This window comes from Carassius gibelio, chromosome A5 (genome assembly GCF_023724105.1).
Source record: "Carassius gibelio isolate Cgi1373 ecotype wild population from Czech Republic chromosome A5, carGib1.2-hapl.c, whole genome shotgun sequence".
Lineage (NCBI taxonomy): Eukaryota > Metazoa > Chordata > Actinopteri > Cypriniformes > Cyprinidae > Carassius > Carassius gibelio.
In genome coordinates, this window is record NC_068375.1 from 20,501,486 (window position 1) to 20,526,628 (window position 25,143).

General features: G+C 36.8%; 3 protein-coding genes across 18 annotated transcripts; 1 reads left to right on the forward strand and 2 right to left on the reverse strand.

Annotated features, from left to right (window-relative positions):
- Window positions 1-605: 605 nt before the first annotated feature.
- Window positions 606-7,133, reverse strand: LOC128000475 (MOB kinase activator 1B). Of its 3 annotated transcripts, XM_052592270.1 has the most exons (8): window positions 6,899-7,046; window positions 5,545-5,671; window positions 5,395-5,449; window positions 4,596-4,762; window positions 3,699-3,792; window positions 2,550-2,683; window positions 2,164-2,327; window positions 606-2,048 (listed from the first exon to the last, which is right to left on the reverse strand). In XM_052592270.1, the coding sequence occupies exons 4-8, from the start codon at window positions 4,648-4,650 to the stop codon at window positions 1,971-1,973; spliced, it is 525 nt and encodes a 174-aa protein (XP_052448230.1). In that variant the 5' UTR covers window positions 4,651-4,762; window positions 5,395-5,449; window positions 5,545-5,671; window positions 6,899-7,046; the 3' UTR covers window positions 606-1,970. The 3 variants fall into 3 exon arrangements, with proteins under 3 accessions (XP_052448230.1, XP_052448229.1, XP_052448228.1); XM_052592269.1 differs by lacking the exons at window positions 5,395-5,449; window positions 5,545-5,671 and adding an exon at window positions 7,062-7,133 and having other exon boundaries at window positions 6,899-6,972; XM_052592268.1 differs by lacking the exons at window positions 5,395-5,449; window positions 5,545-5,671 and having other exon boundaries at window positions 6,899-7,055.
- Window positions 7,134-7,914: 781 nt separating this feature from the next.
- LOC128000637 (G-rich sequence factor 1-like) lies at window positions 7,915-11,358 on the forward strand. Of its 2 annotated transcripts, XM_052592284.1 has the most exons (10): window positions 7,915-8,117; window positions 8,151-8,277; window positions 8,356-8,497; window positions 9,443-9,598; window positions 9,672-9,806; window positions 9,897-10,035; window positions 10,490-10,608; window positions 10,706-10,791; window positions 10,934-11,069; window positions 11,180-11,358. In XM_052592284.1, the coding sequence occupies exons 1-10, from the start codon at window positions 8,062-8,064 to the stop codon at window positions 11,233-11,235; spliced, it is 1,152 nt and encodes a 383-aa protein (XP_052448244.1). In that variant the 5' UTR covers window positions 7,915-8,061; the 3' UTR covers window positions 11,236-11,358. The 2 variants fall into 2 exon arrangements, with proteins under 2 accessions (XP_052448244.1, XP_052448243.1); XM_052592283.1 differs by having other exon boundaries at window positions 7,915-8,277.
- Window positions 11,359-11,630: 272 nt separating this feature from the next.
- On the reverse strand, window positions 11,631-24,707 carry LOC128000511 (protein RUFY3). Of its 13 annotated transcripts, none has more exons than XM_052592278.1 (17): window positions 24,293-24,407; window positions 22,232-22,438; window positions 19,062-19,235; window positions 18,841-18,958; window positions 18,644-18,745; window positions 18,420-18,543; window positions 18,187-18,251; window positions 18,012-18,077; window positions 17,844-17,913; window positions 17,073-17,165; window positions 16,796-16,879; window positions 16,494-16,661; window positions 16,121-16,218; window positions 14,180-14,299; window positions 13,083-13,209; window positions 12,544-12,620; window positions 11,631-12,363 (listed from the first exon to the last, which is right to left on the reverse strand). In XM_052592278.1, exons 2-17 carry the CDS (start codon window positions 22,407-22,409, stop codon window positions 12,351-12,353), a joined length of 1,677 nt encoding a protein of 558 aa, XP_052448238.1. In that variant the 5' UTR covers window positions 22,410-22,438; window positions 24,293-24,407; the 3' UTR covers window positions 11,631-12,350. The 13 variants fall into 13 exon arrangements, 11 of the variants coding, with proteins under 11 accessions (XP_052448238.1, XP_052448240.1, XP_052448239.1 ...); XM_052592280.1 differs by lacking the exon at window positions 24,293-24,407 and adding an exon at window positions 22,650-24,239 and having other exon boundaries at window positions 22,232-22,426; XM_052592279.1 differs by lacking the exon at window positions 24,293-24,407 and adding an exon at window positions 22,650-24,239 and having other exon boundaries at window positions 22,232-22,429.
- Between the last annotated feature and the right edge of the window lie 436 nt (window positions 24,708-25,143).

Consider the following 25,143-nt stretch of genomic DNA (forward strand, 5'->3'; position numbering starts at 1 on the left):
GAGCAAGAAGGAGAGTGATGGGGTGCTGCTCCAGATGACCTGGCCTCCACAGTCACCAGACCTGAACCCAATCGAGACGGTTTAGGGGTGAGCTGCACCGCAGACAGAAGGAAAAAGGGCCAACAAGTGCTAAGCATCTCTCGGGGAACTCCTTCAAGACTGTTGGAAGACCATTTCAGGTGACTACCTCCTGAAGCTCATCAAGACAATGCCAAGAGTGTGCAAAGCAGTAATCAAAGCAAAAGGTGGCTACTTTGAAGAACCTAGAATATGACATATTTTCAGTTGTTTCACACTTTTTTGTTATGTATATAATTCCATATATAATACCACATGTGTTAATTCATAGTTTTGATGCCTTCAGTGTGAATCTACAATTTTCATAGTCATGAAAATAAAGAAAACTCTTTGAATGAGAAGACGTGTCCAAACCTTTGGTCTGTACTTTATATAAAATACAATTTTGCATATTAATTTGGGACAAAAAATATTATATCTTATATAATTGTAAATATGTTTTTATAATTCTACATGTATTGGTGCTCCTTTCAAGAAAAAGCAGATACATACTGTTGCGTGTATTATTAAAAAAGAACAACACCAAATTTTGTTCAAACAGGTTTATTATCCTATAAACAGTATTCAGCATTGTACCATAAAAGTTCAGCAAGTTACACATCTCGTGTTATTCCAATTGCACACCATCTCGGTTTACAGTATTTACAACTTGCCATCAAAAAGGTTTAGTACATTTGTTTAGAATCAGTCTCATAAAGCGAGGTGAAAATCTCTGAGAAACATTTTCAGCACGTGTTATTCAGAATAAAATTCTTCTGTAACATTCAGAAAAATAAACATTCATGGGGTTTCTTCATAAAGACCAAACATATGCGCTGCTTAAATTATACCGAGGACCACCAACTATTTTGACAGCAATATAAGTGTTATCAAACAAGCATCAAGTTTGAATCATAGATTTTACACAACTTGCATTCACCTCCTCATAAAATAGCCTGTTTCAAATCAAAGTTCTGGATCTTTGAAATACTAATACAGACTGGGGCAGATTCATTAAGATCTAGAGGAAAATGCATCTTTCTCATTAGATTTATTGTTGTTATTCGCTTAAAAGGTGCCCGTGGTTTCCACATCTGTGAATAGAAGAATGCAAAACCCTTGTGTTTTATAGTGTATGAAAAAATTAGATCAGATAGGACATACCGATCTTGCATAGTCAGCTCATTTCATCCCAGCTTCTAACAGACAAAGCCCTGACGTCTGGGGAAGAATCTGCCTCATCAACATTAGTACTTATTCAAATGTAATGTAGTGGTTTGATAGCATTGGCAGGCAAACTGTGTGCCCAGTGCTCTTCAGTGATGACTGAAATGTGTTACAATAAGGAGAGATTCATTAAGGACTGCATAAAATCTGAAGTGAACAAAGCAGTTCTACTTTTGAAATGGATAACGGATAAATCCCAAACATGTCATGAGACACAAGGGGCAGTTAAAATGAAAAAACTTAAGAGAAGCCAAGACATCTTCATCTCTGAATGCTTCATTCAGTATTTTTTGTAATGCACTATGCACTTCTAAATAAATACATTACGAGGAAAAAAGCTAACATACCACTAATAATAATAATCAATGTACTCCTTAAAAAAAAAAAAAAAGTAAAAGCATAATCATAAAGACGTTTTATAGCAGTGGTAGCACTTTTATACAAAGTAGCAATTTTGAAAGTGGACGTATCAGGCACTTACTGAAGATCATGTTTGAGATGACATCAAAAGAAGCTTAATTCCACTATGAACTTGACCTACGGTTGAGGATTTTTTTTGGGGGGGAGGGGGGTCAGCTTTTTCCTAACTCTTGAAGGAAACATTCCCACACACTTGTCAAACATAGAGGGAACAGAGCTGGACTGCCTGTACTGAAAAATGAGAGAAGATGATGTTAAGAGCAGATTTATCTGTCCTTGGACGTGAGCTTCTCGATCAGCTCCTGAAGGGGTGCTAGTTCCTTCCGGTCAATCAAATTAAACTCCTGAAAAAAAGAGAGAGCAATGTTTATATTAGAGTTAGCCAAATATTAATCTCCTTGTGCTAAGCAAAATTCAGCCAAACACCAACTCACACATCTCAAGGCCACAAGAACACACCTGAACGAAGAAGATAAAGTGCTTGAAGGAGGTGTTGAGGTGCGCCTCCTCCTGCAGCTGGATAACAGAGTCAAAGTGCTGATGGTAGATGTGAGCGTAAACGCGGAACAGTCTCTTCAAAATGGTCTTGGCCACTGACATAAAGTTCTTTGGGAAAGGGACCCCTATAAATTTAATAGAAAAACAACTAAAAAATCTGTTGTTTTCTTCAGAATCCAAGCAGCACAGAATGCTGGATGACCAAATGATCAATAGAATATATGCTGTGGAAAGCATGCTTTAATATCGCCACCATGTGGACAAATCCCTCCATGACTATAACGAGCTATACAAAGAAAAAGCATGCCAAATTTCTAGATCATGCACAAGAAACTGAAGAAGCACACCTATTTTTGAAGGGAAAAGAGTCTCATCATCAAGCTGATCCTGGACCCAAGTCATCAGGTAATCAATGTACTTTGGAGCCGAACATTTAATTGGCTTTTTAATGTTGGTTCCATCAGCCCAGTGATATTCATACCTGCAGAAAACATACAAGAAATTTACATTAAACATGCAACATACACATTAGAAAGATGTTTGTTTTTTGTTTGTTTGTTTGTTTCTTTTAAGAAATTCAAACTTGTATTCACCAAGAATGCATGATAATTAAAGCATGCATGAGCGATATTTTTCGGTGTGCATGTTAACAAATGAGTGCATTGACACCGGGAGCAGGAGCAGCGTGTGAGCAGCACTGAAGCAATGGTTTCGCCGCAGAGTGGCTGCACTGCTTCACTCAATTAAAGTGACAACTCACTTTTGATGGACAAAATATATATGATTGCACACAAAAAGTGGTGAAAATGCACAGAATACTCATGTCTAGTGTGTTTTAACAAGAAATTAAGTATGCCAAAAACGAAAATGAAGAATCACAAAGATTTATGAAAGATTTACCCATTTAAACTTGTTTAAAATTTTTCAGTTTGGGTGAAAGTAAGGTGTATTATAAAAAGCAATGTAAACAGCATGTCTGAAACGACATGATCGGAGCAGTTTTCTTGGTTGTGTTTGCGGTTTAGAATTTACATCCGAATTCCCTTGTTAACAAACTTTCAAGACTTTAAAACCTTCAAGTTTATACTCTAAAAACAAATTTATAGTTGTCTTTGTAAAGAAATAAGCAGCTTTGGAGCCACTGTAGTGACGCTGTACAAATGTTTCTTGCGAGTCTGAGTGATGATGTGAAGCTGACGGGAAGCTCAAACAGGCGTAAATGCACCAAGTCAGCATATCAAAATCATTTCTGAAGGATCATGTGACACTGAAGACTGCTAAAAATTCAGCTTTGCAATCACAGAAAAAAAAAAAAACATTTTAAAATATAGTATAGATTATATTATATAATATATTTTGATATTACAGAAAACAGTTATTTTAAATTGCAATAATATTCCACATTATTACAGTACTGTATTAAGAGACTAATCCCAAAAGATTGAACAGAAGTATGCTCAAAATATTTCACACGATAAACCCCTGTTATTACTTACTTGGGTCCAGCAGACATTAGCGGGCAGCTTTCCTCAGTGCAGAAGTCTGTGATAGTCCCATACAGCATGTTGATCTGGTTAAAGAAGTCCACAGCTATAAGCACATGAAACAGCATTATAATACAAACCTACGCCAGCATCTTTAACCATGTAAAAAAAAAAAAAAAAAAAAGGAATATACATCTACCCCTGCAGTTCCATCACAAACCTCAAAGGGTTTGGAAAATCCTGCTCTAATTATATATCAGAAGTTGGGTACACCCAATATTTCATGAGCTGCAGCAATTAGATGAAACCCTAAACCCTAGCAACATCAGCGCTGCCCGAGTCAGTATTCAGGCCTCTGTCCCTGCGGCTTATGATCTAAGAAAGCTCCACTGTCTTTATTGTTAAAAATAGAAGAAGGCCGGGGGTATGAATGAATCCAAGCAAATGTTGCAAAACTGACCTACAAGCAGGCCTTATAAAATGGATGTTTATTGGAAAGACCCCTTCAAACACACGAGAGTCCTGATTTCGACTGCACCTGTTTTAAAGGGTGTTAGCTAACTTTTAGGTGTTAGCATTCATACACAAATAATATTTGTGAAAACACTGATATTATGCAAAATGTTTCATATATTTAGAGGAAATAGATTGTGTTTTATTTTTCAGGAGCTATTTCTTTGAAGCCATGAAACTGAAAGTGACATGTTTAGGCTGAGGTTGTATCTACAATTATTAATAAGGAAAAACATGCAACATACAATTTTTAATTCTGCAGCAGCAGACCTATATTCAATTAAGAACAAAAAATAAAAGCCTTTAAAACTACAGCAAATTTTAAGCCTTTTAGCACATGCTGAGGATGCACACACAAGGTAATTTTTTTTCCCTAAATTAAAGTCAGATGCTTACTGTTGACTGCCACCCATTCATTGAGGTCCTCTCCATCGGGCAGCATGACAGCCATGCGCAGGTTCCCGCTGCCCAGCGTGGCCTCTGCATGCTTCAGAAGCTCATACTGGTGTGAGCCCTCGGGAATGTTCTTCTTCGGCTTGAACGTCTTTGAAGAGCGGCTTCCACTGTAGAGGAGTAAAAATGCAAGATATTAAGACTTTAATAACGGCTGCAAACTTACATTGAACCAAAAGATACTAAACTTGGTCAAGCAAAATTACAAGTCGCTGGACCTTTACATTAATAAACCCACTTTACAACAGCGAAAATATAAAAGGTAAATCTAAACCTCTGATAAATGTGCCTTCCTTACTGCAAATTACAGAAGCTACAATTGTTGTGGCATTCATATATATATATATATATATATATATATATATATATTAAAATTAAACTCATGAAGAAGAGGAATTACATTTGACTATAAAACTTAATAAAGTCAGCAGTGTGTTTATTTCCAAAAACAACACAGATTCAAATCGCTAGTACCTAAAATACTTTTATTTTTGCTTTTATTAAAGTATGTCACTCCAAAATGTGGTACCAATGCTACTAAGAGCTGCTTTTGCCTTTATAATCATCTTAGCTCTTTGGACAAGCCACAAGGATAGTGAACAATTCTACATGAGGGTGTTCAACTCCTCCTGAAGACTATACATATAAAACTCCCCAAGCTTGACACCGAAGCAGCTCCATATAACACCCAGTAAAAAACAACTCCTCTGAGCTGACCCTACATACTGGTATATATCAACACCTCAAAGTGAGCCTGTCTTCACCAATTCAACAGCTGCTCTGTTCAGTTTGTCCATCTGTTTGGACACAAACAGGACAGAATTTGCACAGCAAACAATGAAAGGACACTGGAAGTGATTAACAAATACAGGCAAATTTCTGAAGAACTCACTTGACTGACCAACATGTTCAAGCCAACAATAAAGAGGGTCAGAACAGACCCGGTTTCAGGTTGTGATGATGGACCCAAATGACATCACCTTTTACCCATATAATGTTATTTTTCATGAGTCAGGCAACTGAATCAAAGCATCAAGCAGAAGTCAGATGGGGAATTCCAGAATTCACAAAGAGAAAACATGTGCATGCACAAACTCTTTAGGCATAATTATGCTATTTTAGCGACAAAACAATGGTTAAAAAATATATATATATATTACACAATTTAAAATTAACCCAAATACTGAAGCCATGATTCCACTTAAGATGCTTCACTGAATTATCCTGCGAATCATACAGCCTGGTTTATTACAGCACAGCCTACTTCCCATTTTCAGTGGAAAGCAGAAGAATAGAGAAATACATAACACTTTACATTGCTGACATGATCATTTTTATGCTGTTAGAGACTTTACAGCAAAAGATTATAATTGTTTCTATAATTTAGCGGTCACAACATTTAAATCCATGGTAGCATCTCCCTTTTATATATATATATATATATATATATATATATATATATATATATATATATATATATATAAATAAAGGGAGATGAACAATTCTACATGGAGGTGTAGAATTGAGAGAGAGGCATAATTTAAAAAATACCAATGTGAACATCAACACACTGCAGCTGACAACAAATCAAGATTTAAAAGCAAAGTATATTGTTTTTTGACTTTCTACACTGGGATATAATACAGTATACAGTATACTGGTATTATATTCATATCTGGATTTCATATGATATCAAATCATTTTGGTAGGTTTTGTGATGGCGACAGAACACTTATTAGGTAGCAGTCATTGATGATAATAGGATTTTGTAATAAAAACGATATATTACAATTACAACATCTTTGGGTTACACTTGAGACAAAGCTACTGGAATCTATCCACAAAACACTACATTTCCAGTTTGCATTAATGACATAATGTTGGGACATACAGCTGTGTTCAGAGTCAAATTACTGTACAATGAGTCCAAGCACAGTCATAATGAGGAGTAACCAAACCCAAGTCCATGCAGCTGTTGGTGGCCTCATGTAACGTTACTGGCTGAGTGTTCTTCGTTAGCCCGACTGCAGTTCTGTGTTATGATGGTCACATACTAATCTGCTGCGACAGGATCAGACTGTGCTTCTATCAGATTTGTATATATATATCATCACAGTTAGCTGCTAATAAATGACGGCTGTGAGTCAAGATTGTTTCTGTACATGCATCTTCGTGACAAAAGCAGTATTTCTACGCTTGCTAACTAGCCATCAGTGCTCCTATTTACAGAAACCACTCATACTTACAATAAAAAGCTCATCTCTCCTTGAAGAAAATACGCTGTAGGTGAGAAATCGACACTAGTCCGTTATTTTGCGTTCTAGAAGGTGAAAAAGCAAAGAATTTGCGCCTTATAATCCACTCACACTACAACAACACTGATCCTGCCCGTGCAAAAGTTCTCCTTACCATCCAAAGTCTCTCCAGAGAGCCCCAAATCTCGCGAGATCATGACCTCAAATAAGAGTCACGCTAGCATTAGGATAAAAGACCGTTTTGGAAATTCAACTGATAATTGTTTTCTTAACCAACTCTATATCTATTACTGTAATTGACGTTAACTGGATTTTTTTTTAAATTAAAATTATGTTTTTTTTTCTCAGTCCTAATAAAATAAACAGATCTAAAAAGTGTTTATTATGACAATTTTCAAGCGACAGTTGAAATCTCTTTCGTCTACATTTGACTCCATCAATAATAATTAATAAATAATAAATAGTAATAATAATAAAAAAAATTAATAAATGCTTTTTCTTTAACCCACATGTCTAGCTTCTTCTAATCTAAACAATTTAGTAACAACTTTGTGTTATGAGCACTTCCTGTGTTTATTTGCCTCTTTTTGATGCATTGAGTGTTCCCGAAGTCGTTTTTGATGAAAGCTATCTTAATTAATTATTGTAATGTAAATGGGCTACAGAACTAATTTTGAATGAAAATGCTTATTTTAAATGAAAATGGTATTATTATCTTATAACTGTTAGACGACAATAACTTTTAACTGTTAACATTATAAAATGTATATTTGCCAAATGACATTATGATAAATTATATTACATTTAGTACAATCATAATAACAAAATAATAATAATTTTACAAACAACAATATCTAATACTGCCTTAGTGTGCACACAATATTCTTCCTCTTAATAAAAAGTTAACACATTTCAGAAAATACTGTTATAATTTGCTTCCAAATCAAACAACGTGTGTTGCTGTTTTTAACTACAAGGAACTATTATTTTGAAAGATGTGTCAAGGGCAAAGGCGCGTGTTGTTTACGTCATGTTGTCCTCTGATGCCGCATGTCAACGTGATTTTAGGGCAACTGAGCCGAGACATACCGTGTTAACTCAAAGCTGTCTCAACACTTAAGGTTTTCGTGCAGGTTTTGTTTGTACAGTGCAATATGTCTGTATTGAGCAGGAGCGCGCTCTTGTTGTCTCTTGTTCGTTGTGTCAGGAGGCACCAGCAGTTTCCATGCGTGCATTCTCGGAGTCAGACGAAAACTGCGCAGTTTACAGCAGCACGAGGTCGAGATGTTCATTCATGGTCAGCGAGATGTTTAGCAGACCGTCAAGTCCAGCATCCATGGACAATATATCAACGAACACTATTTACTGAGGTACCTTTTTCCAGAAAAGTCCTTTCCAGACACAATACGTTGTATAATTGTTTTCGTCAGACGCTTTTAATGTTTTAGGCACCATCCAAGGAAGATGAGTACCCACCAGTACCAAAATACACCCCCGATGAAGAGCCCCATTCAAAGGAAGTGTTCATCATCCAGGCCAGGGGTTTTCCTTATTCATGCACTGCAGAGGACTTGATGAACTTCTTTTCTGGTAATGTTACTCAAGTCTTTTTGCAGACATGCTTCACCTAAAACGTTACTTGATCAAGTCAAGATATTTAAAATGTAAAACCTGATATATGAAATAATAGTCATACATAAAGGGTAAAATATAAAATAATCCCTTTAAAAAGTTTGAATGCGTATTTTATGTTTTGCATCATATTTGAAACATCAGGCTTGTATGACACATGTTTTAGGTAGTTTAGGAGTATATAGAGCTCACACTTCAGTAGTATTTATTTTTACTAAGAGCCTCAAACTAAGCGAAAATATGCAATTTGGAGCAATTTTTTTATGGCATTAGCTAGTGATTAAAAAAAATAAAACGTTAATTGATTATAGGTTGTCACACTGTATCTCTTAATAATATGGCATTGTAAGATGATATGTCAATGCTTAGTTTTATTATCAAAGCCCTGTAGCGTTCATTTTGGAGGGCAAAACTTAGTCCAGTGCTAAATGTTTAAAAGCCTGATGTGTCAAACTTGATACTCCAATCCGAATTTGATTTTTTAAAATAATGTTTATATGGATAATCAGTTACTTCCATTGAGGAAAATAATAACCTTGAAATTATAATAATATAAAAATTATTACATTTACTTTATAAAAATCATTAAAAATTTTCCATCAGAAAAACACATGCACCACAAACAGAAGGTGGACGTTTTCAGAATTGTACTAAAATGCATTTTACTTGATTAAAAAGTAAAAACTTTCAATCAGTGGAAAGTAGAAGATATTCCAGGAAAGTTTCTATAATGCTGATTATTCAGAGGCCTTAGAAATGATTTGATCAAATATGATGGAGTAGGTTTTATAGGGTTCCATCAATAATAACCACATGTATGGATTTCCGGTTCCTGAAGATGTTCTGATATGATCTGAAAATGCTGTGAAGTACAAATTTTACTTATATATTTGATTCTTGTAGATTGTAGGATCAGAGGTGGAGTTGAGGGAATCCATATAATTCACAACAGGAACGGCAGGTCGACGGGACGGGCGTTTATTGAACTGGAGCACGAGGAGGACATTTGCAAAGCACTGGATCTGCACAAGCATTACCTGGGACAGCGCTTTGTTGAAGGTAAGCACTATTTTTGTGTTTTTCTCCTGCCAAAGTTTATTACAGACCTCATTTTTAGTATCATGTGTTTCAGTATATGAGGTAACAAAGAAAGATGCCGAAGCCATATTAAACACTAAACAGCAGTTTACAGAGTCAGACGAAGTGGTGCGACTCAGAGGACTTCCCTTCAGCTGCACGGAGGAAGACATCATTCAGTTTTTCTCCGGTGAGATCCTTTAAAAATGTGACATTTGAATGGCATTGCACTGATAAAACCCATATGCTTCATTTGTGTGTGTTAAAATTCTCAAAACAGGACTGGAGATTGTGGAAGATGGAGTTACAATAGTCCTGAACAGGAAAGGAAGAAACTCAGGCGATGCCTTTGTGCATTTTGCCACCAAGGAAATGGCTGAGAAGGCCCTAAAGAAAGACCGAGAAGTCATGGGAAACAGGTTGGTATTTCATTAAGGAATACTTGACATACACACACAAAAAAAAAAATAATAAAAATAAATATATATATATATATATATATATACATTTTTTTTCTCTCTTTCTCTGGAACTTGTATGTGTTTTTTACAACCGTAATAATAAGCTGTAGTATGAGAATAAAGTCAGAACACAAGGTCCTAGAAATACAAGATTAAAGTCATTATATTTTGAGAATAAAGCCATAACAAGACCAGTATGTTGTGTGAATAACGTTAATGTGAAAGTTCCACCACCTATTCATAATTTTAACTTTATTCCAAGTATTCTCAAAATATTTCAACCTTTTGTATTGCTGACTTTATTCTTGTAATTTAGGCTTTTTTTAATTCTTGTAGCTGTCTTGAAATACCAAAAGATTTCAAATGAAATATTTACTAATTTCAGATACGTTATTTTTTTCCCTCATATGCAGGTATATTGAGATTTACCCCAGCAGGAAAAATGAATTCCAAGTCCTGTATGGAAGAGGGCGAAATGAGACGCCAGCTTTCACACCAGGAGCTGAAGACGCGCCACGGACAATGAAAACAGGTGTTTATTACAGTGTTCCTTTACAACCAGGCTTGAAACATTAATGCATATGCTGTATACTGTGTGCAGTCCTGAACATCTGTATTTTTCTGGACAGCAAACAGCAGCTCTATATCAGCAACAGAGAACCTGATTCACATGAGAGGTCTGCCATATGAAGCCACAGGAGAGGACATTGTAAAGGTTGAATTTATCCTATTTAAGATACTGTGTGCTTCGTTGTCAATGAGGTGGTCAAGAGGAGTGGAATAACTCCTTGAGACCTCAACTGATGTTGCTGGTATATAATCTACACTGAATGACTGAGGTGTCATTTCTGTTCCAGTTTTTCGCTCCCACCAGACTGGTGAAGGTTCTTGTAGAGTACGGTCCAGACGGACGACCCACCGGTGGGGCAGATGCCTACTTCAGAACACATCAAGATGCCGTTTTAGCCATGTCCAAAGACAGAGAGTATATAAGTAAGCAATATGTGTTCATCTGAAATAACCCAGATGTGGTCCAAAATGTTAAATACAAACATGACGATTAATCTTGTTTTTTGTTTGTTTGTTTTTTCCCCGTTGTCCAGTGAAGCGATATATTAAGCTGTTCCTGAACTCCTCACCATCAGGGGACGAACAATGAGTTGAAAGTAAACTATTTAAACTGTCAATGTATTGCATTGCAGCCCAGTCTATTTAATGAAAGTAATTCAGTCTATATTACAAGAATACACAGAACCAACATTAAAAGACTTTTAAAAACTTATAGCCTGTTGTGTTTTCTTTTGGGATATTCATTTCTGATTTCAGATCAACGCAATGTAAACAAAACATTCATATATAGTAGAAGTGTGCAAAGTTAATAAAAAAAAAGAAACTATTGCTTTGTTTTACTTCTAACTTTGGAAAAGCCTTGATACAGAGCGTTAGATATAAGTGCTTTTTATCCCTGCAGCACCCAGACATGCAAAGTAATTCCTGTCTTCCATCAAGCTTTAATTTTGCTCATGGAAGTATAAAATGACTTAAACTGAGAAATCCAAATTATAATACAATTTTATTCTTCAGATAGTAAGAATAAAATACATTACACAGGCATAAAACTACCTTTTTATCTCTTTACATACTTTCAGTATTGTAGGGTTATTAAAGTCTTCTCTGTGACGAGCTCCATAATATGCAGGTTTGTCTGAACTGAATCTTTTTTTTTTGCATCATTTATGAATTTTGACTTAATTATGACTCAAATGTTTAAAATTTTAGTGTATGTGCCTTGTTTAGTGCCATAGTTTTCAAAAAGCTGACACAATCCTGTCTACAGTCTTTTTATATATATATATTATTTAAAAGATGACTTATGTTATTAATGCTATCTTAATGGACTCATGGTATCTTTCTGCTTGCAATATTGAATGGCACTGATACAGTTAAGTACTAGAACCTCATAAATCCACTTGGTGGACAGCTTCACTCATCCTCAAGAATTATATGACATTGTGAAAAACTTTTTCAACAAAGAACTTGTAAAAATCATCCCTTTTTGGCAAATGTTGTACACTAGCAAAATAACAGATATGTTACTAAACTGAGATGCTGATCTAAGATAACCCGTTGAATCTACTGCCAGAATAGCAGAGATGAGTGCCCCCTCAGGGTGGGGAGGATGCGTACTGCTGCATTAACTGAGCGTAGCAGGCATCACACATGTGTTCAGGGTTGATGGAGGAGGGCAGAGGGAGTTCATTTGCCATGCAGTTCTCACATAACCTCACTGATACAAAAAAAAAAAAAAGAAGAAGAAGAAAAAATAATTACTGATTAAATGTAGAGTACCTGTTTATCTTCATGTGACAACATCCTAAGAAAAATACAGTTTTAGTTTAATTTAAAAACACTGCAGTGAATAAATAGAGTTGTATGTAACTGGTCCAGCATTTAAGATAAGACTTACAAACTGGAACTTAGACTTGACTTTTCCTCAAGTGCAGTTCGCAATATATCGTTTTCTTTTTTGACAGACTCTAACTCCTATAAAAAAAACACAATCCTGAATTTCAGGGAACAGCACACTCTACATATAAAGAAAGCAACTGAATGACACATACCGTATTTTCCGGACTATAAGTCGCACCTTTTTTCATAGTTTGGCTGATCCTGCGACTTATAGTCAGGTGCGACTTATTTATCAAAATTAATTTAACATGAACCGAGAGAAATGAACCAGGAGAAAACATTACCGTCTACAGCCACGAGAGGGCGCTCTATGCTGCTCAGTGCTCCTGTAGTCTACACTGAAAACATAGAGCGCCCTCTCGCGGCTGGAGACAGTAATGTTTTCTATTGGTGCTTGGTTCTAAATAAATGTGACTTATTGTCCAGTGCGACTTTAGTTTTTTTTCATCATCATGACGTATATTTTTGGACTGATGCAACTTATACGTAGGTGGACTTATAGTCCGAAAAATACGGTTAGTGGAAAGCAGGTCTCACCCTTCTAATGTCCTCCACATGTTGTCTCATGTCTCTCTGAGGCGGCGTGTTTCCTAGAAGAGCTTCAGACATGTGTCCTCCAGGATGCTGCTCCCTCCATTTCCTGAGCTCCTGTTCCAAAATCAATCTATCAAATTAAGAAAGACAAGGGCTTAACAACATACCACTTTCATAAAACTGCGTTTGTCATTTTCACAATGTGACTGTGTGATCTGATTCAATCACCATGACAACTTACATTTGTGCTTTAATCGGTTCAAAACAAGTTTAAAGGAAAACTCCACTTTTTTTTTTTTTTTTTTTTTTTAATCTGCTAATTTTCCATCTCCCCTAGAGTTGAGTTTTACCGTTTTCTAATTGATTCAGCCGATCTCTGGGTCTGGCGGTAGCACTTTTAGCTTAGCTTAGCATAGATCATTAAATCTGATTAGACCATTAGCATCTCACTCAAAAATGACCAAAGAGTTTTGATATTTTTCCTATAAGTACTTGACTCTTCTGTAGTTACATCGTGTACTAAGACCCATAGAAAATGAAAAGTTGTGATTTTCTAGGCTGATATGGCTCATTCAGGCGCTGCGTGATATCATTGTCCCTTCTGCACCCGTGGTACAGCGGGAAAGTTCCTTGATTATTACGCCGGAATGAGAGTATAGCTCCTATAAAATCCCAATTTTCCAAATCCGGAGATCGGCTGAATATTTAACTCTAGGGGAGTTGGAAAATTAGCCTATTTTTATTTATTTATTTTTTTTAAAGTGGAGTGTTCCTTTAAAACAATTTTTTGTGAACAATTGAGACAGAATATAATCAAACATCTAGTGCATCCCTGCTGAATTAAAGTATTTATTTCTTAAAAAAAAAAAAAAGAAGAAATTCCTCACTGAACCCACACTTTTAAACAGTAGTGTATATGCACACTAACATTAACCTGGATGATTCATTGTTAGTTCATGATGCTTAATGCCAAAAAACTGTATCCTTCTATAAAATCTATAAAACAACTAAATAATAATATATGTATAACATCTGCTTCACTGAAACAAAATATATTGGTTGACTAGTAGTTGTTCACAACTGTAAGTCAATCTCAGTACCTCTGTTTCCGTAACTGCTCCACCTCTTCCTGCAGACTCCCAATCTTGTCTCCAAACTCCTGCTTGAAGAGTCGGTTGGCCTCATCAGCCAGGTCCCGCTCTCGCTCCGCCTTCTTACATCTGAATTTGGGCCACATTAACTTAATGAGGTGAAATGAAAACTAAAAGCCATGGGAAATGAAGATGAATTAAATAATAAAAGCATAAAGAAGAACAAAGGGAGGACAGGAGGAAGCATGTGGCTAGAGCAGAAACGGAAAGCTCAAGAAGGCAAAGTAGTCTGACAAGTGTCTGATTTTTATTTATTTTTATTTTTTATTAAGCCATGTTTGTACTACATTTCACGTCTAAATTAATGTCTACATACACTTACGTCCGTTCACAATTTCATCATCCAGACTTTTGGAAGAATCCATAAAGCTTGGTGTCACAAATTTCTTTCCAAAGCTTTGACATTTGGCGTCGACTACCACTGCATCAAATTCAGATTTCAATTTAGTTTATAATAAGCTGTAAAATAATTCACTCAACAGCATTTCTTGCAAAAAAGCTAACATAACCTCCTGAATATGCCTGCAATAAACACACTGAGTTTGTTAGCTCGGGCATCCTGAAGCTTAAGCCGCTTGGTCAAATACTCATATCCAAGAATTTTAAGAGACTAACCAAAATTAACCGATCAATATGGTGTTGCATTGCATACTTATATAGGGAGTATAAAATGATTGTACATTTTTGTTAGGAATGTTTCCCCGTGCTGTACTGAACTTGGTTTTGTTTTTATAATGCACCAACTTTGAGTAGTATCCTGCTAGCCTCTTTTTTTCAGTATTGAGAAGATATAAGAGAAATGCATTTCCATTACTTAAAATGTAAATGTCTGCCATCTTTGTTCTAAGACTGGCCAAAACAGCTGCAATTTTACTTTGACTAAAACATACAGAGGGAGACTAGAGACAGGAGCACTGGATCAGGCGGACAATATCGAAAGATGAGGATCAGTCCGGTTTAAAGACAAAAATAACGGCAATGGATCTGAAACTCAGTAGTAAAATAAATACCCTACAGTATGTTATGCAAAATCAAACTGAAGATTTTTTTTTATTTTAGGTTTATTTTTTTGGAAACTATCCAGTGTTTGCCATCATTTTATTGGTGCCTCTGAAGGAGTTTTTCTGCAGCTGTGTTCAAGTTTCGTGCCTCTTTAGCCATGTCTTTCTCACTGCTCAGGAAAAAGGAGTAGAAACACAAAAGAATGAGCATGTGAAAAATGTCAAATAAACAGGTAAAAGCAAATACATTTTTGAGAAAACACAGAGACAGAGAGCGGACGTTATTAGAAACAGAAGATCTGCTGCCTTCTACAGCTTGGTAACAGAACTGAAACAGAAAAGAGTGGACTTGTCTTGTTTGTGCACAATACATGTGATCTGCACATCCACTGATGAAGGAAAACTGTCCATCCTAAACAATAACCTTCCTTGGAAAATGACAGCTTTATTCGGTAGGATTCAAAAGTTCACAAAAATCATCATTTTCCTTTAGTATTTTATTTACAGTAAAAATTTCTGATTCAAAGTCAAATTTTTCATTTACAAATTCTTTTTCAGTAAAAAATGTTTTGATAAAAACTGTATAAAACTTTACAGGTGTATAATGCTTTAAGATTAAATTTGATTTTAAAAAATAAATGACAAACTATAAAAATGTAAACTTTTTAAAGCATTTATTAAAATGTCAATATTAACTAATAAAATTGTGTTTGTGTGTATTTACGTCCAACATATATATATATATATATATATATATATATATATATATATATATATATATATATATATATATATATATATATATATATATATATATATATATATATATTAGACTTTTGGATCCCACTCTTTGATTTGCAATGTACATGTCATGTTTAAATGCCTTTACCTGCTCTCCAGCTGTTTAATAGTGGGGAGCATCTGGTTTGTTTTCTCCTCCAAGCGGCTGATGATGTCACTCTTCTGTTTCCCGCTGGCCTCTGAGCTCTACAAGCCAGACAAACACAAGCACACTGTGTCAAAAATAAATGCAGTTTTGCATGTCCTGCTTACACGTAGCTTCCATGTGTCGAACAAGTCGACGCTCCAGTGTTTAACCTGTCAATTGAGATAAGCGATTTTTAAGGGAAATGCATTTCTCTTATACCCTGTGACTTTTTTTCTTCCTGTGTTAACACCATGCCAGCTTCTGTGGCTATGTTCTTGATGAGAGCTAGGTTTAGTTATAAAAAAATGTCACTAAGTAAGATGTTTAAACATACCTGTGACTTAACGGAGAGCTCATGGTTGAGTACACGCATTTCATCTAACTGCTGTCGGAGCTCCACCAAAGCATCATGTTTTTCACAGATGTCCTTCTCTAGCATCTTCATGGACAGCTCCATCTCTTGCTTCATCCCTATCTGCACCTCCAGCTCCTTCTCGACATCCTACACAAACACACAAACACGCTCGGTTTCTTAAGGATTCAGGTTCTCCAGACTTCTCCTCGAAAGAACAAAGACTTGATACTTGGAAAACCCCACATCAGAGATGAATCTGAAGACATTAATGTCTCACTCACCAGTCTGAGCTGAGTTTCCTCTTTGAGCTGTTTGCGAGTTTCCCCAAGCACTTGACCGTTTGCAGTACCATCTGCCCTAGGTGCCTTCAAGACAAGCACAGGTCAAATATCAGAGCAAAGAATGTGACAAAACAAACAAAAGTATGTTATAACAGCAACCCTACTGTAAACTACTATAAGCTTGTGTCTAACTTTTGAGTAATGAGTAACAAACACTGTTGTTCTATTGAATGCTTGATAACAATCAGTACAGTGGGATCAAAACAATGTTGTTCACCTTGCGACCAGTCTCCACTAAGTAAGAGTCTTCCTCCTTCACCCTCTCCAGCTCCTCCTGCAGAGTGATGATCCTGTTGTTTGCCACAGCAAGCTAGACACCAAAAACAACACATGCACAGAGAGTTGGAACAACAAATTGATCATCTATTCACAGCTAGCTCTCTCTTTACTTTATAGAGGGTATGCATTGACGTCACTTTCCCACTGGAACGCAGCCGCTGAACTGATACTGTATATATACGGGGACGTCATGTGCATCATACTCTCTCTATTTAGTCCCACAAACTACAGTAAGTGTGTCAATAAACCACATACACTACCATAAAAAAAATCTGGAATCAGCACTTTTTTTTTTGGAAATAATTCAATACTTCTAATCACAAGGATGCATTAAACTGATCAAAAGTAATAGTAAAGACGGATAGTAAAGTTATAATGCTACCAAAGATTTTTATTTGATGCTGAAAATTCAGCTTTGCATCACAGGGATAAATTACATTGTAAAAAATATTAAAATATAAAACAGCCATTTTCAATTGTAATATTTCGCTATATTATATTTTTGATCTAATAAATAAATAAATACAAAAAAATAAAAAATCTTACTGACCCCAAACTTTTGAACAGTTGTGTACACACAGCTGTGTGCATGAATATATAGTGTGAATTCATTTCTGCTAACATGTAAATTATCTATCAGTTATGTAAATCATTGAATTAACCTAACTTAACTTCAGTAATCCATTAAATTTCAGTTTTTTCTACTCACCTCCTCTGTGAGTTTTGTGTTGGATTTTTCCAGCGCATCCACTTTGGCTTGCAAGTTATTCACCGACGCACTGGGAAAGGGGAATTTACAGTCACAATGTGAGATTGCTCACGCTTTCCAAATAAGCAGCTAGTCACAAAAACACCCCACATGAATGATGGACTGCACCTTAAATGTCTGTTCAGCTCCTCAACATAATTCTTCTGGTCAAGAATAGCTGTGATTTGCCCATCACTGCAAACAAAAAGCAGCTTTAGAGGAAGCACAGAGATTTTCACCAGGAGTCCAAAACCTGTCAGACTAACACAATTAGCTCCACCGAGGAAGTTGAATATGGACTCACCCCTCTGTGCTTTTGCTGCCGTGCGCGCCGTCTTTCAGATACATGGAAAAATCTATGACTCCAACCTATTGAGAGAGTAGAGGAGATCTTAACACCCAGTATCAACTGTTGGCCAACACACTTGGGAGAAAAACACTGAAAGAATTAAAAAAAAAAAGTAACAAAGATAATGCATTGTACCATCATATTTCGTCCTTAATTACTTGTGTAGAGTTAAAGTAATTAACAAATACCTGTGAGTCTAAATCTTCTCCCTTCATGCACAAATTAGCATCAATGACATTCAGGCCCACTAACAGCCCAGCGATCACAGCTCCTTCCTCCTCCATCATAAGAGCATTGGGCTCATAGAATTCACTGAGGAACACAACAAGAGCAAGTAGAAGACATTTACAAAACTGGGTCATAAAACCACAGTTATGGCTTTTATATTAAAGACCAAAAGCTGGTAATGTACCTGAGAAGGTCCTTTCGGTTGATGATGGTCTTCATGTAGTCTGAGAGCTTCTTTTGCATCAAAGCCAGACGAAGCCATGCTCTGCCTCTTCCTAAAGGGGTTCTGGTATAAAAGAACAACTTTAGAATCAGAAACGCAGTATGAATTAAAAACGAAAAAAAAACGAAAACATGCTCAAGTTGAAAATGTTTTCTTACTTGAGCCCAGGAAGGTCTTTGACGCTGGCTGTGATCTCACCAGCCTCCGGAGTCAACTTTTCCACAAGCTCCAAAGGACCCCAAAAAGACTTATTTTGACCAAGGAAAGTCTTCTTACCTTTAAAAAAAAACTGATTTCTTTAGAGAAAGTATACACAGGATTATTGTATAAAGAACACAAATGAATGAGTACTGAGGACAGTGGGATTTGTTGTACTGACTTTTAAGCCCATGTTTCAGGCAGTGCTCCATCACGACAAAAAACTGCTGCAGTGGGGCATAGTCGGAGTCCAGTGTGCGGCCCAGGTTCAGTGCAGACTCGATCAAGCCCTTGATGCTCAGCTTGGCCATATTCATCAGGTTAAGCCTCTCGATGGCAATGGGGTCCTTGGGATCTGGAAATCCAAAGAATTCAAGCATAAATTATACAATTATGGCAAAATATGATTCAATTCTCTCACCAAGACTTCTCCTACACACAGTATTTAACAGGTTTCAGCATGAGATATAAGAAATATATGATGTTTTGGACTGGAGATTTTTTCAGAGAAAGAATTCATGAGAACTTTCTATTGACTGCGGCTACGTGGTTTGCTCCGTGTCTGGAAAGATTTATGAAATTCTGGTTGAAGAGGTGTGTAATGCACCAAATGCAGAGAGATTTCAACCCACCATGTCAATCATGAATAAATAACAAAAGTGTGTTTTTTAACTGAACGGATGATTGTTTTGAAAGCTGTTGTTTTCAGGACAATCTCAGTTTAACCATGCAATGCATCACAAAGTAGATAAACTACAGAAAATCTTTTTTTACTGAACAGGATTTTGGAGTTCTCAAGGCTGACCCTGTAAAAACCAAAACACACCCAACAGTAATGCAATCATTTCATCATCAAGACTCTCAATCCATGACTGTCACCAATAGCAGTGACCCTTTTCATGAGGACGTGCAAGGACTGGCAAGATAAAAAGCTGCTATGGAGTATAACATGTTATATAAATATTATAAAAATATTTTTCTTTAATATTTTTCTTTTTTCAGGTGATGTGACAGGAGAAATGATCCAGGTGGCAGTGGGTCATTTTCACACCAATTTAACTTTTAAAATTAATGATAACACAGTACAGTCTTATCATTTTAGCCCAGGTTTATTGCAGAGATTTCATGGCCATTACTCATTCAATAATATTGAATTGCTAATGCAACAACAAAAATGAACAGTAAAACCAACAGATTTTTACTGGTTTCAGTTTGTACCATTTATTAAAGTCCTCCTTGTAGCTTCACACAGTCACACAGCAAAGAGTGAGTTAGCTTCATAGCATCATGTCTATGCAAAGGTTATACAAATCACAGAAACCATATTCTCACTGTAAGAACAGAGGTTATTTTAGTGTATAAGAAGTCTCTGAATCATAAATATTTAATGTCTCTCACAAGGTCTACAGGGAATTCATCTGAAGAACCAGAAACTGATCACTGATAATGCTGATAAAACCATGTGATCAACATGCCAAATGGGTGGGGCGGGGAGCCAGCCAAAGAAAACAGGCCAGACAAGAGCAATCCAGCCAAATGAGCGGCCAGATATTTTGCTAGCTACAATCCTATTGATAGAATCAGAAAAGGATTGGGTCATGCACATCATGGGAGAAAACCAAACCAACAAGAAGAGGGAATACACATTATGTTGTAGGAAATTTGGGTGTAGACTCTAATCTACAGAGCCAAGCAAACTCTCTCTCACTTTCATGCAGTGCAAATCTGAATGACTTCAGAAGCACTACAACTGTGACTATTAATAGCAAACTGAGTGCTGATGAGGACAGTTACTATGAAGTAATTTTAACACACTAGACAAAGGAGCTCAAACAATGCTCTACTTGTTCTGCAAGACTCCAGTGGCAAATTATCCAAACCGATTTGTTTGACAGAAAGCCTTGGGAAAGAATGTAATATTGCCTTTTTACCCACAGCACTCGAATAACATTTTTTTTGTTAGAATAATTCCAAGACAGCTTTAAAGGGATAGCACACCAAAAAAAATAAAAATAAAACTGTCATATTTTACTCACCTCATATTGTTCCAGACATCCCTGTATAATGTTCTATTCTATGTAGAATATAAAATAAAGTTTTCTGTCCATAAAATATATGGCAGAAGAAAGTCAAACAGGTTTGGATGGAATGACATGAGGATGAATAAATCATGACAGAAAAGTAATTTTTAGATTAACTGTCTCTAAGATTTGTAACGTCACTTGGCTGAGGTGGGTAAAACCTAAAAATCAAAAACGAAATCAAACCATAAATGACACTTAATAAGGCAGAGCACACCAAATACATTTCAAAGAACATCTGCATGCAGTGAAACAAATCAAGGGCAACATCGCAACTAACCAATTACTGACTGATCATTGAAGAAATTATTTCTTGAAAATCTTCTATGAAAAAAAAAATATTTACTAAAGAGATCTCTGAACCCTGGGTGCAAAGGTGACACTAAAAAAAGTCATTTGTTTATCACAGTGTGATAGTGAGGAGACCAACAAGTCACACGGTTCAAAGGTGATGCCATTCGTGAAAAAAACACTACAAACAAATAACTACTTCTGTAGTAAACAAACATCTCAGAGGATGACTCTGTAAGCAGACCTTATCAGATAATGTTTTCTAATCCTGGTCTTGCCACATGCCTGTTTCTTGCTCACCCAATGCAGATAAAACACATTAGACTGAACTGTTGCTGTTAGTGGCTCCTGGTCACATCTTCTCTGCCCGTTGATCACATGCCTTCAAGACGTTTGATTGAGTGGGAATCTCCAGGGCAGCAGTAGGGTGTCCATATGATGTCCTCTTTTAACCTTTGGCAGGGTAAGCCGTGACTCTCCAGTAATGCACCGGATGAGCAGAACAATCGTGTGCTCTGACACCATCACTACTCTAGAAATCTATTTATGGCCGTATTTTTTCCTTTAGAAAAGTTAATAAATGAAAAACAAAAGATAAGCAAATTTGCTAAATGCCTTTTATTTTTATTAAAATCAACAGAAAAAAATAACATATCAAACAATATAAAATTTGTTAAAGGCTTGTTTTTATTTTCATTTACTGGAGGTACTTTCATTCTGAGGGATTTTCCGAACAGTGCAAGTACACATACATAATTTGTTCAATGTGACAATACTTTACTTAGAATAAAACCGCACATGAACAGCTTCTCTCAAATCATTCAGTGGGAAACAAACCTTCATGCACACTTGTGCTCCATAAAAACTACATTTCCAGGCAAGCCTGTGGGGATGCTGAGAGCATGATGGTGGAGGGTTGGGCCAGCACCGCCCAGTGCAATAACAGCCACAGAGGCCTAGAGATGCTGTGCGCACCTACCTTCATGAGCTGGCTCGGGATCTGGCGTTAGCGAGATGTCGTTGAGCTCACGCAGGCACAGCCATTCGCCATCCACCGACACGCGGAAGTTACATAGGTAGATGGTCTCTCTAGCAGCCTGTGTGATCTTGTCAGTAGTGGGGGTGGGGGCCTCGCTCTGGGGCGTCAGATCAGACATGGTGACTCAGCTGATAGCTGCTGCTGCTGCTGCTGCTGCTGCGACGACAACAACAATGTTTACGATGGTGGCCTTCAGGGAAGAGTCAGGAGCAGCGAATAGCAATAATGACGATTTTTGTTTTTAAACCAATCCAAGCAAGAATCTTCTCCAGCACAAAGAAAGAAGGAAAGAGAGAGTCAAGGGAAACAAAGAAGGGAGGAAGGAAGGGGGAAAACAAACAAGCAGTCCAGGGCAAACCTGACTGAAGGGATGCTATTCTCCTGGGGCTCAATGTCCGTGCCTTGTGAATAAGCAGTGACCGCTAAAATCCTCCGTGTGAATAAAGGCTTCAGTGCTCTCTGGCTCAGCACAGCCAGGGGTTTGAGATGCCGTGTGAGCCTCAGCGCAGCTATAATCAGAGATGTCTCTTTTCTCTCTCTCAGTCCCTCCCTCACAGCCCAGCTGCTGGCATTCACCGGATTGGCTGCATGCGCTGCAAATGGGAGGGTGTTGACCAAGATGGCTGCCGTGATGCTGAGGAGGATTGTGGGAATCACGTGAGCAGATGGTGGAGGGGGGGCACAGCTCCCGAGAGGACTGTCAGATGCAGGGGGAGGTGGGGGGTGGGGGTGCTGTTGTCAGTGATCCACATGCCGCACAAGAAAAGGGCGGAAATCCTACTGATTGAGAACTAGAACACTGCTGATGAAGCTGCTTTTTACTGGACAACAAGTTTAAGAGGAGCAAGCATGCACTTTGTGTCAAATTAATAAACATAATGCTTATTTAAGTTATTTGGTAAAAACAGTCACACATATCAGCAACTAGACATCATGGGGTGGTACTGTAACAATCTGAATTAACACAAGGTAGACTTTCTTTTGTTAAACCAGTACCTTTGAAAAGAGAAGAATCTCATGTGCAGAGTCATGTAAAATGGGGTTGGAATATTAGCAGTAAAATATTAGTCAAATTTTATTCATTATTTACAAAAGAAAAGCACTTATACATTAAAACAATAATTAACCTGAATTGGGTGTGGACTAAGGTTGAGGTCAGTAAGAAGGAATTCAGCATAGATACACTGAATTGAAAGTGACAAGTGAAAAGATTCAGAATTCAAACGAATGCTGTTATTATTATTTTTTAATCCTGAAAAAAAGTGCAATGTTTTCAACATTAATAATAATAATAAAAAAAACGTTTCTTCAGCATCAAATACGCATATTACAATTACTTCAAAAAGATAAAGTGATACTGAAGACTAGAGTAATGGCTCCTAAAAAATTAAGTTTTGGCATCACAGGAATAAATTACATAGTTTTAAAAAAATATATATATTAAAATAGAAAACAGTTAATTCAAAATCATGACAAATTATTAATATTTCACAAAATTACTGTTTAATTGTATTATTTTATCATTTCATTTAAAACTGAAAGTACATAAGACTTCTTTCAGAAACAAAAACCTTACCCACCCCAAACTCTTGTACGGTAGTGTATCTCTAAAACTATGCAGATAAATTAAAATACCAATTTTTGAACCATATACTGCTAAATAACTACGAATATCACCAACATTTTCTGGTTTGTGGACATAGGTTGTGGGTGGATATCTACATCCATACAGTGGGTGTAACAGTGTTTACATGCGAGCTGATGACAGTGTGTGCTAGCTGTAGCCTATTTATTCACTGATGAATTAGAAGTCATAATTTCAAGAAAAAAGAAAGACAAGAGTCTGAAACGGCAAACTTGCACAAACGCCGCAGTGCTTGACTGCCATTGTGCAATGCTGTTGACATTGAAACGAGGCTTGTGTCAAATAATGCAGCAAAGCAAACACTATCCGATCCTGTCACACAGACCTGTATGCAGACGATCATAATACATACTCACTTCTTGTTTTCTTGTTAGTCTTCTCAATCTGGAATTCATATCGCACTGGGGAAGGAAGAGAAGAGCTCGTCTTTGTAAACTGTATACTTGAGTTATAAGTTAGCGCCTCCTTGAAGTAAATCACCGAGGCAGGAGAAAGCGACTCCTCTGGACTGTTGGCCGTATGTCCATCGCTGTCCTGCGTGTGGGGTTTGATGAATTCATTAGATGACACTAGAGTTTCTGAAACTTCAGTGCTTAGTTGCTCCGATGCTCCTGAGCTCTGGTCCGCCATCTTCCGTTCAAATTCATGTGACCCCTGCGTCAACACACACCCCTACTGCCCGTGCGCCAGCATTTCATCCAGCTCTCAGTGGAAACTAACGCATGTTTATCTAGACTGTTTAGTCGTACTGTATAACTTCTGTTGTTCCTAAATCCGTGGAGAAAACAATAAAGAAATGCAATATTATTGTAATACGGATCATATGGTGTGACGCATATCATCATCAGCTGGGTGAGAGCATTTAAAGGAACAGCGGCACAGCATCATTGCTCTTTAACCTAAATCAATAAAAGTCTTGCCTCAATACAACGGGAGGACCACAACTGTACAGTTCCATGACAGGCAAAATGTTACATTTAACTTTAATAACTTTTATATTATATTGTAATAATTACAATTATAAAACATATTTTGAGAGATATATGCATTATTCTATTCATAGTAACTGAAAAAAGCCTCCAACAATCAAGGAAAGAAATATATACGGTAGCCAGCATTTGAAGTGCATTAAAAAGTTCATCAAAGTTCCCCTAAGTTGCTCTCTCTCTCTCTCTCTCTCTCTCTCTCTCTCTCTCTCTCTCTCTCT

What these genes read in the sequence shown, in the direction of transcription:
- LOC128000475 (XM_052592269.1), bottom strand. An exon ending in TGAATGGGTGGCAGTCAACA is followed by an intron (nt 3,793 to 4,595) that starts GTAAGCATCTGA and finishes ATGTGCTTATAG; the next exon opens with CTGTGGACTTCTTTAACCAG. An exon ending in TCTTTTCCCTTCAAAAATAG is followed by an intron (nt 2,328 to 2,549) that starts GTGTGCTTCTTC and finishes TTAAATTTATAG; the next exon opens with GGGTCCCTTTCCCAAAGAAC.
- LOC128000637 (XM_052592283.1), top strand. Translation starts at nt 8,062, where the DNA reads ATGTCTGTATTGAGCAGGAGCGCGCTCTTGTTGTCTCTTGTTCGTTGT. An exon ending in CATCATTCAGTTTTTCTCCG is followed by an intron (nt 9,807 to 9,896) that starts GTGAGATCCTTT and finishes TTCTCAAAACAG; the next exon opens with GACTGGAGATTGTGGAAGAT. An exon ending in CAGGAGAGGACATTGTAAAG is followed by an intron (nt 10,792 to 10,933) that starts GTTGAATTTATC and finishes TTTCTGTTCCAG; the next exon opens with TTTTTCGCTCCCACCAGACT.
- LOC128000511 (XM_052592271.1), bottom strand. Translation starts at nt 24,566, where the DNA reads ATGGCGGACCAGAGCTCAGGAGCATCGGAGCAACTAAGCACTGAAGTT. An exon ending in GACTAACAAGAAAACAAGAA is followed by an intron (nt 19,236 to 24,292) that starts GTGAGTATGTAT and finishes TTGGATTTCCAG; the next exon opens with ATCCCAAGGACCCCATTGCC. An exon ending in AACCGAAAGGACCTTCTCAG is followed by an intron (nt 18,544 to 18,643) that starts GTACATTACCAG and finishes TGTGTTCCTCAG; the next exon opens with TGAATTCTATGAGCCCAATG.